The sequence below is a fragment of the Hyposmocoma kahamanoa genome, unplaced genomic scaffold (assembly GCF_003589595.1).
Source record: "Hyposmocoma kahamanoa isolate Upper Pololo Valley unplaced genomic scaffold, ASM358959v1 99702, whole genome shotgun sequence".
NCBI classification, from domain to species: Eukaryota; Metazoa; Arthropoda; class Insecta; order Lepidoptera; family Cosmopterigidae; genus Hyposmocoma; species Hyposmocoma kahamanoa.
In genome coordinates this window covers 398,121-408,894 of record NW_020656001.1, presented here as the reverse complement: position 1 = coordinate 408,894, position 10,774 = coordinate 398,121, and the positions used below count along the sequence as shown (strand labels likewise).

General features: G+C 37.7%; 1 protein-coding gene across 1 annotated transcript; it reads left to right on the top strand.

The window, feature by feature from the left end:
- The first annotated feature begins 237 nt into the window (after nt 1–237).
- On the top strand, nt 238–9,752 carry LOC113239223 (probable NADH dehydrogenase [ubiquinone] 1 alpha subcomplex subunit 12). The gene is made up of 4 exons (XM_026476128.1): nt 238–377; nt 3,860–3,985; nt 5,310–5,502; nt 9,578–9,752. The coding sequence occupies exons 1-4, from the start codon at nt 270–272 to the stop codon at nt 9,643–9,645; spliced, it is 495 nt and encodes a 164-aa protein (XP_026331913.1). The 5' UTR covers nt 238–269; the 3' UTR covers nt 9,646–9,752.
- The last annotated feature ends 1,022 nt before the right edge of the window (nt 9,753–10,774 follow it).

Genomic DNA, 10,774 nt, shown 5'->3' with positions numbered 1-10,774 from the left:
AATAGGACCTGTAAAGGGCTCGAAAAGTTGGTTTGTTTGAAAAAACAAATATACGCGATTTAAATCCGGAAAAATAGTTTCATTTCCTATGTGTAACAATCGCGAAAACCTAACAACCCGATACTACCAGTATTTTAAAAATAAGCCAAGAGCCAAAGCCAAGAGAAATAAGAAAAAAATTCAAAAATATTTGAAAATTTGATTTTAATTATTTAATTGTCATAAAACGAAAATCCTGAGTTTGCGATTTTTTCAATAGCCCATTCTCGATGTCTTTAATAGCTTTAGAAAAATGGAAAAGGGTGTTCAGAATTATTAAACAACATGGAGGACCTATAAAATCCCTGAGTAAACTATGGAGAACGGATACGCTCAAGGTACAACATTTTGGATTAATGAGAATACTTTAAATAATAGCCTGCACGTCAAAAAAGGTTCACACCAGTTGGGGTAATGTGTCAGAATATGGCCTAAACCAGTTCTTCGACTGTGGGATTGAAAGAAAGGGGTACCTACTATAAAAACAACATTTAGAATTGCATTTGTTGTTAAATTGTTTTTAATGTTTGTTTCGATCAGATTAGACTAGAATCAAGTACTGAGAAAATAAATCGATCGAAAAACGTCATTTACTTGGGGGCCACGGCTAAGAACGCTGGGATTGGGTATCGACAATGGACACTAGCCCCCCAGTAGCTGGGATGAACAACGCCCTTTCCCTCCGCGTATTCACGACGAGCAAGCCATACTGCCTCGTCATCCTCCTCGCGGCTGCTTACTTTCCTGACGATCGGAGCTCTCACAGCCGCGTATTTTTTTTTTTTGCTTTTTTTTTTGCGTGGGGTAATCCTCCTTCTCCGCCGCGGGGGCAGCAGAGAGTTTATATCGGACTTGTAATAATTTTAAATATTCTATATTCTTCTAATAATAATTAAAAGGGGTTTAGCTAGCGCAAGTTCTGTCTGCTACCCCCGCGATTAAAAATACCCACGAGGATTTGCTAAGGTGCTGTGGCAGCGGAAGACGAGTGCCAGAATGGAATTTAGGGCATTTCCTATTAATTTTCCCAAGAACTATGGTCTGTCGTAGACAGTAACAAAAGTGTTTGTTTTAAGAATTCGAAACACGCGCCTAAAACAAGTTATAATAAAATTTAAAAAAACATTTACAATTTTTGTGAGTACTGTTTTCATAGCGCCTCTTTGGGATCCCAGCGCGTTACATCGCGTAGTACTACGGTACCATTCCTTTACTGTACATCTGGCGCACCTTGGGCAAAAATCGGCGAGTAGGTACCTTACACTGATTGGTAATTCCTCACCACGATGGCATGCATTTTTAGTGTATGTCGTTGATACGATAAGAAGATTCAGTCATCTTTATATTGCAATTATATTACACAAAGTCGTTGAAAGACCAAGTATAAAGACACGACGCAAGCACATAGAGAAATTCGTGAAGTCCGTTGGTTCGTTCCGTGGCTTAGTTGGTATAGCGTCTGCCACGGTATGCAAGAAGACTTCGGTTCGAATCCGACCGGATCGAAGGAATTTTTTTTGAGTGTTCGATCTTTGTATTAATAATTATAACAAACTAGTGGAGTAATTTCACAAAAAATAATTGAATATCAATTCAATAAAAATTTATTTGCAATTATATTATAAGATTTTTGTTATTTATTATCATATTATTAAAACACTTAGGGCCAGCGCGAACCGGCGAACGAGAATGTAGAGGCTGTTAAATCTATCAAACGAGTTCAAAAAAAAAGAGGTGGTCTCAATTCGACAGTATTTTTTTGTGTATACTACGTTATACGATTATAATCGTATAACGCGAATATATATTAGGGGTTAAAGTATGAAATTGCCGTTTTATTGAAAGCCATTTAGAAAGCCATTTATTGCACAATCACAAACACGCATATAAACAAAAAACAAAAATAATAATAAAAACAAAAGGACATTGAGGAACAATAATAATACAAAATATGCAGGTAATTCATCGTCATGCGTGTCGCGACTAGTGCAAACGGGACTTGCTCAGCTTTAGCCACAACCGGTTTGTTTACCGTGTCGTGGCGCTGATTTTCAGCAAGTTTTATTGAAATAGGTTCTTTGAATTTTCATAGAATCTTCATGGTTTGAGGTTTTCGAATGAAACTTTTTTCAAATGGTTTCTGTGATTTTTTTTTTTTAAATTTGAAACATTTGAATATCGACTTTCAATTGTTTTTGTTATTCAATTTAGACAAGAAAGATGGATATTGCGAAAATTCGAGTGATTTTTGAATACGAGTTCCGACGCGGAACTAACGCGGCAGAAACAGCCCGCAATATCAATGCTGCGTTTGGAGAGGGGTCTACTAATGAACGCACCGTGCGATTTTGGTTTAAACGCTTTCGTGATGGAAATTTCGACTTAAAGAACGAGCCACGAGGAAGACCGCCCACACAGGTGAATAACGATGAATTAAGAGAGATAGTGGAAGCCGATCCTAGTCACACTACCCAGGAATTAGCGGCATGGTTTAACGTTACCTTACCCACAATATTGACTCACTTGCGTCAAATCAATAAAATAAAAAAATACGAAAAATGGGTGCCTCATGATTTGACTGATCTGCAGAAAGAAACGCGTGTTGAAACTTGTGTTGCCTTGTTGAACCGGCACAGAAATGAAGGAATATTGGATCGAATTGTAACATGTGATGAAAAGTGGATTCTTTATGATAACCGGAAAAGAAAAATGCAATGACTGACCTCAGGTCAAATGCCACAACAGTGTCCTAAAGCAAAACTTACCAATAAAAAGGTAATGGTAACTGTTTGGTGGTCTCAGCATGGTGTTATTCACTATAGTTTTCTCCGATCTGGTCAAGCAATAACGGCAGATGTCTATTGTGCCGAACTCCGAACCATGTTGACAAAACTATCAGTAAAACAGCCCCGACTCATGAATCGATCTTCACCATTATTGCTCCACGACAACGCGAGACCTCACACAGCACGAGAAACCATTTTGACCCTTCAGGAACTGCAGTTAGAAACCATTCGTCATCCTCCGTATTCACCAGACCTTGCTCCAACGGACTACCATTTTTTTCGTGATTTGGACAATTATCTACGTGACAAGAAGTTTTCTTCCCAGGAGGCAGTACAAAATGCTTTCACACAGTTTGTGCAGTCTAGATCGTCGGAGTTCTATCGCAAAGGCATTAATAACCTTCCCATTAGATGGCAGCAATGTATAGATAATAATGGCAACTATTTTGATTAAATAAATTTGTTAAAAATTTAAAAAATAAACAATTTAGATTTTCAGTACAAATCGGCAATTTCATACTTTAACCCCTATTATTACGTGAATATATTCCAGCATAAACTGTTTTAAATTAAATTAGTGAACCGACTTTGATGCTTATTTAGCATTGGCTTCATTTAAATTTGAAGAAAATATTCCACCTCTATTCCTCATCAGTGCGCGTTGGTGTATAAATAATATCCTCTTCAAGGCTTGCACCCGCAGTCCGCCGGTTTGCACTGACCTTAAGCGGTGGGTGTTGTTGGTTAGCGAACAAACGAAACCTTTTTTGTGGTCATTGAGGTAGAGAACCGAATAAGGACAATTTATTAACTGCCTCCGTGGCGGAACGGACTGCCACGCAGAGGTCCCAGGTTCGATTCCCGGGCGGGGAGAAATATTTGTATGGCCTACATTTATTTCTCTCGTGAGTTTGGGTGGAATTTGTGGTTGTCTATGTGTCTGTCCATGGCACCTGCGTGCGTCTCTCGTGCGGCGCTATGTTGAGTCTGTGCGCTATTATTATTATTCAATACTACCATGATTTGGTTGCCAGGAAGGCAAGCTGGTGGGCCGCGATCTCCACGGTAACAGATACTATGAGAACGACTATTATCTGCTTGGGCGGAACCGTTGGGTAGAGTTTAACGACAAAGTGAAGTTCGAGTACGACGCTAGCCAGGTAATATACATCTGTTTACCTCCTCACTAATGTCACAGATAATTAATAGGTACTAATTTGTCGTACTTAAGACCGAGTAACGGCTAAAGTGCTGGATTAAGCGCTTTGGAAAAAATATATACTAAAATTGAATATACACACTATATAGAGTGAAAACTCGATTCCTAAAAAAAAAATTCTTCTTTCTTCCGCTGTATTTGATAGGTACTTTATATATACCAATGATTTTTTGATATCAACTGAACTGAATAGAACACGTAGAGTATAAGGTATACACTTTTGAAGTAGCTAATTTCACAAATAAAGCCAGTGTCACTGACAGTCGACCGGAGCATAGTGAACCGTATTAGTTAGGGATAAATTTGAATTCCTGCTGACGTAGTATCGACCTTTAAGATTCATAAATGAGCAGGTGTAGGATAGACGTAGTAATCATATGTTCAATCACAGCCTTTCATACACTATGAGTCGTATTCCAGAACTGTACTCAATGCTTAGTGTGATTTAAAGCACTTGAAATCATACTCGAGTCCTGACTTGGGCATCGAGTAGAGTTCTGGAATACGAGCCTATGATTGCATTATCAATTTTAACATTCCATTAAAGATCCACTAGACCAATAGGTTCCCAAAATTTTTGGTTCACCGTCCACTTAGACAAGATAATAAAATTTCAACGCCTTTCACCATCAAAACGAATTGAAAACATCGTATTTGTTTATATCAACGTAACACAAAAAAACCACAAGGAAATAAAATTATATATGTAATTGTAGTGTAGTTTATATAGATAATTCAAGTTTTTTTTTATGTCAAATGCGGTAGTACTTGATTCCAAGCAATTGCTTCCGAGGCCCCCTCAGAACTTTTCAGCGTCCCCTGGGTAGGGAGGGCTTTGGAAAACTTTGCACTAGACCAAGACTCATTTTTCAGTGTATAAGTAGACTATAACCATAGTATAAATAAGAAAAGTAGAGTAACTTCATACAAACAACGGTCGAACTGTGGTCGCTGGATGCGGGTTCGATTCCTGGTAGGACCAATTTGGGAAATCATCTTTTCTAAATTGGTTTAAGAAGACTACCACGAAAAATAGTTTCGTATCGAACATATTTAAATTTTTCTATGTTATGGTTATTACGAATAACCTGCAACGTAAAAAGGCGAATTCTCCTTATCGCAAGTGTGATGATAAACATTATATGCCCACGGGTGTAACAGCCATTATAAATGTTCAAGAAAACTCGCGTCTGTCCCTCTGTTCGTAATTGCGCATTTTACCGCCCTTGTCACACTACAAAAAATCTGACGTCGTGTCATCACAGATACATCCAGAATGGTACGGATGGCTGCACTACGTGACGGACTGTTTGCCGTGCGAGGACTCTGCCAAAATGGACATTGCGTGCTGTGGCTGGTACACCTGCTGGTTACTACCGTACGAGGAGAACTGGTCGGGCTCTGTGAAGACTTTCCAGCCGTACAGCACCACTCCTACACGTATCCAATGTTGGAACGGTAAGAATTTTATGATGTAGCACTAACAGCTTATCTACTTACCTTCAATCAAATCTTTGCAGGAAATAGATAAAACCTTTTTCAACCGGGACCTGTAAAGAGCCCAAAACACTGGTTTGTTTGAAAAAACAAATATAGGCGATTTAAATCCGGATTGAAATAGTATAATTTCCTAAAACTTTTTTGTTAAAATGTGAAGTTCTGCGACTTGAAATTACATTTTTTTTGTAGTTATTTTTTATATCTAAGTGTATTATTAAGTATTTTTTTTATAATTTCTCTCCTGATCTATGTAGATTTAAAAAAACTTTTTTCTTTTAGGTTATTCTTAAAGGTACAGCTTTAGTTTAAAAAAAATTTAGACATGATGTCATTGGCTCAAACCCTTTCCGCAAGGAGCCAAAAAAAGAAATGCAAGAAATTTTCAACTTGATTTGGTGAGATATAAAATGGCCAATGCGAGTTTCAAAAGGGTAACCACGCTTTTACGTACACTAATGCCGAATCTAAATTGTATTTACTAGGCTATAACATTCCTCGGAATAATACAACCGCGCGGTCGCCGCGTAGACCAAGGCGTAGGAGCGGGCGGGGGCGTGAACTTGTTGTTCGTTTGCTTATTGAATTTAAAACGTATACACGCAAAGCGTATTTTGCTATAACAGCTCGGTATCCACGCGGTCATGCCAGAAATCGTTTCTTTATTCTTTATTCTTGAAGACAAATTACAATCTAATATATGGTCATTGACTTACAAATAAATATGGTAGTCTTTTTTACCAATTAGAGGCCTTAGTCTGTCCCGAAGGACGAAAAAAGTGCCATAAGCCTCGAGTACCTACTATCGGAACCACTGTTACTAAAACGCACACAAACAAATGATAAACACTATGAAATCTTGATAATGATTGGTCGTGGTTTCTAATTTAAAAAGATGCAACAAATTCTGGATTGTTAATATAATTCAAACTTTACCTAGTCGCTATATCGTTGAAAGTTTAATAACTTTATTGCAAGTTACGACGATGTTTTGATTTTATATTGAAATTTTATGCTTCGTGCTGCCATCTTACGGCTAGCAGCTGGACTACGACCAACGATTAACATCTGAATCATTTCGATAAACAAAAAATTGGAAATTTATAAAAGCAGATGCAGCTATCGTGTTTGCACTCCAAAACAGCACAATAAGGCATTTTTCTGCCATTTTAGAGAATTTGCGCGAAAGAATGACACAACCATACCATACAAAGCGAAAATGGACTGAGCTCTAAGTAAGTCTTTCGAGACCCACAGTTGGCACGCGTCGGATGCTAACGAACCACTTATACTGTATTTATTGTTCTATGAGTTTGGGTTATAAGCTATACTACACCTAGGAGCTACACGCCTGTTCATAACAGTTGCAGTGCCACTTAAGAGCTTTAAATCGCAAAGATCTTAGGGGCACTGCCACTACGCTCGTCACCCTGAGACATAAGTTGACAAGTCCCATAATTATGTTTGTAATCTCACCTTATTTCACATTTGATGAGGGCAGCCGACTCCTTGCAAATGTTCAAACACGCCCTCTATGAAATAAATGGAGAACTGCTCAGTCTTCCACTTTAGTAATAAATGCAAGAATACACTGATAGAGTAGGGGCGGTGGTGGCGCAAAGTTCGTGCATGGAGGAATAATAATTCGTTTCACGCGCTCTGACACTCGTGTCCGACACACCGATACCGACGTTACCTGAAATTCGTGTAACTGTATCGACATAGCTTCTACTTATCGACTTGGAGGCTTTGTTCTTATATTTAAAAAGAAAGTGTATTCCAATATCCGAAATCCGGAGCTAAGAATGTATTGCCAACTGGCAGTCCTGCAAGTTTAACGTAAATTTTTATTGAGTACAAATATAATTGTAAGTCAATGAGTACAAAATATCGTTTAGTTTAACAAAAAGTAAGGGACAGTTATAGAAGAGTTCAATGTACTTTTACACACAATTTGAAAGTTCATCAAGGTTTTTTATGTTCCATGGACACAAGGTTAAACACCTCATGATAACTTTTCTCGTGTTCTTGGTACAATTCCATTTACGATTGCAATTTTTTATGCTTTCTACAGTGTATGAAGATTAATTATTTTAATAATTAATATTTATGGTTATGGTAACTCTGATTGCGTGTTGTCACTAAAATCTGTCGTCAAGGACGTGTCGGAACAAAACGGCTACTACTAATATGAAACTGAATTGAGGTTCAAGTCGAAGACTTTCTTTTCACGGCTGCATTGGTGTTGTAGTTACATTAGCAATTTCATAGATGGCGCTATCGTGATTAAAAAGGCGACCCTACCGGCTGCGCGGTCTATTGATGTTATCAATATTATAGGTTAAATGTGTAGATATAATTTATTAATATAAGAAATTAATTATTAATCGACTTCAAAAAAGAACGAGGTTCTCAATTCGACTGCATTTTTGTGTATACACAATATGCAATGAATGTATCTATCTAGATTACCGCGACATTATTCTGTGAACTGATTCCAATGATTCTTTTTTATTGGAAAGGGGGTACCTCGGTAGTGATCCCATTCCAATTTGGAGAAAATATTCCACCGCTAGAGGGGACGAATCCGGCTTATTGGATTTCACCCAATGTCCATTAACCGATTTTAATAAAACTTGGCACATAGATATCATAAAAATAAATGGATATCATGATAGGAAAACCATCATGATATACAATAAAAATTAATAAGTATTACATATATGTACAGTGTTGGATTTTCTCAATGTCCGTCGGCAATCATCGGGTTTCCGAATGCACACGAATACTAATTTCCATGCTCATTAATTATTAGATTTAAAATCTATAATAAATCGAGTTTAGAACAACGTACTTTATTTTGATTTTCATATGAACAATATAGAGCTGTAAGACCATTTCCCTATTTTTAATAACATTTACTCCATGTCAATAAGCAAGTTAACAAAAATATGAAGTATATAAAGTGTGCTTCTTTTATATAACTAAAATGAGTATTTTTCCGGTTATAAAACTGAACGCATTTCGTCATCTGTCATAGCTATGTTACTATGTTCGCCATCGATGGAATATTTGCTTTTCCGCGCAGCCTTTATCTGCGCAGATTTATCTTTTTTATCTTATTCTTTTAAAATATTATTTGCTGTTCCGTTTCAAATACCACAAACTACAGAAACATGTTTTTGGGCTTTTATAAAATAACCATTGTTGTCTTTTTTGGATGTATCGGCTTCTTGTAAAAAATACAAGTACACACTGTCTGTCGTGCCTGCGACTTTAGCGGATTTCCTCCCATTGTATAAAAATAAAATAAATGCAATAGCAACTCTATAGACTGTCAAGTCCACTGAAAGCGTCCTGTCTGTACCAAAGGCAAAGGGCAACTGAATAAAACCCGACGATAGCCGAAACGTTGAGAAAATAGAAGCACTTGAATTCCAATGAAAATAAAATGTCAAATAAAATGTGCGTGATATCGTGACCTGAATTGATCTGATGATGGAAATGGCAGACAGATGAGAGTTACTCCTCAACTTGTGCTGCAGCTATCATGTGTCAGTGCTCATATGATTCGTTTTGACGAGACTTCCACCTGCGTTACTATTATCGTCGAGAAGGCCGCGACTACGACCATTGTGAAGGTGGATTTAATAAGCAAAGTTTGAGGTCGGCTTTTATTATTATTTTATTATTTATAAGTGCTTCATGACAGAACTTCTTCAGAAAAAAAAAATATTTTCTCACCTTTCATAACCGAAAAGCTTGCGGCAGACATAGGTAAGGTGGTAGACAGCTCTATTGTAACTGCATTGTGGTATTGACAATGTATATATTCTATGCTATTCATAGATGGCGCTTAATGTGAAATACGTGTAAATGACGAATATCGTGACGACAAACTTTCAACCTAAGAAATTCCCACGGTTTTTATAAAGAATTTGAAAAATGATGCAATTTTTTCCCAACGTAAATAATTGCACGTTAACTAAGTGGAATTGCCGCTCGGAATTTATAATGTCGTTTGTTATTGTTTCAGGTGGTTGCGCGGGTGATAAACTCGGTTACGGGTCTGACAGTTTGGTTGGTCCTTGCCCTTCTTCGTAATTCTCTCGCCCCGCGTGTAAAGTTATTGCACCAATCACAATAATTACGACGCGTTCAGCGGGAAGTCTTTAATAGAATCCTATTAAATTAATAATTAAATGCGTTCTTGTACTTATTAGCTTTTTATTGTTTTTTATACCATTTATCGTCGGAATTATGTTTGTTTTTTCAAACAAACCAAAGTTTCTGGCACTTTACAGGTCCCATGGTCAGGGTTGGTTCACGGTTACAGTCAACCGTGACCATGTTATTCTTGAAGCACCTTATACATAGTTACAGCCATTTTCCCACTATAGATGATCTACGGAACTTATCTCGTAGTCTGTTAATCAAAACACGGGCCAGTGCCTCTACCATGAGATTACAGTGACAGTTATCGCTAGCGATCGAGTTTACTTCACACTTTTGTATGAAAAAATGTACAATCACAAGGAAAAGTTTTGAATGCAAATATTCACCGTATTCGCTAGCGATAACTGTAATTGAAAACTCATGGTGCAGTGCTGTTCGAAACAGTCAGATGGCCCGTTCGAAACTTTCAAATCGCGTTGTCAAACGTTTTTAGTTCCACACAGTTAGTGCACCGCCAACATACAAAGGTAGATAATTAGCGACTGCATCGGTACTGCATCGCGTTTGCATCGCTGCTAAAAAATAGCATCCAAATGTAAAGTAATTATGTAGTGTAGTATTATTTATAGTAATACTGCAGAAAAAAAAATGAGTGTAGGTTACACAACTTTTGCGCTAATAGCTTCAATTTAATAATAATAATAATAACGCACACACTCAACATAGCCCCGCACTAGGGAAACCCTGTGTCGCGGGTGCCATGGACACACATATAGACAACCACAAATTACACCCAAACTCACGAGAAAAATAATTGTAGGCCATACAAATATTTATCCCGGCCCGGGAATCGAACCTGAGACCTCTGCGTGGCAGTCTGCTATGCTAATGCTAACCGTTCGGCCACGGAGGCAGTTTAAGGCAATTTAAGGACACTTAACGTTATGGATTGATTCAATTAACTCTTGACTGTTTTGACCTACCGCTTCTGAAGCAGAGGCCGTGGGTTCGATCGGGGCTCGCACCTCTTGTGTTATTTGAAATTTATGTCCGAAAT

What these genes read in the sequence shown, in the direction of transcription:
- LOC113239223 (XM_026476128.1), top strand. Translation starts at nt 270, where the DNA reads ATGTCTTTAATAGCTTTAGAAAAATGGAAAAGGGTGTTCAGAATTATT. An exon ending in GGAGAACGGATACGCTCAAG is followed by an intron (nt 378 to 3,859) that starts GTACAACATTTT and finishes TTTGGTTGCCAG; the next exon opens with GAAGGCAAGCTGGTGGGCCG. An exon ending in ACGTATCCAATGTTGGAACG is followed by an intron (nt 5,503 to 9,577) that starts GTAAGAATTTTA and finishes TTATTGTTTCAG; the next exon opens with GTGGTTGCGCGGGTGATAAA.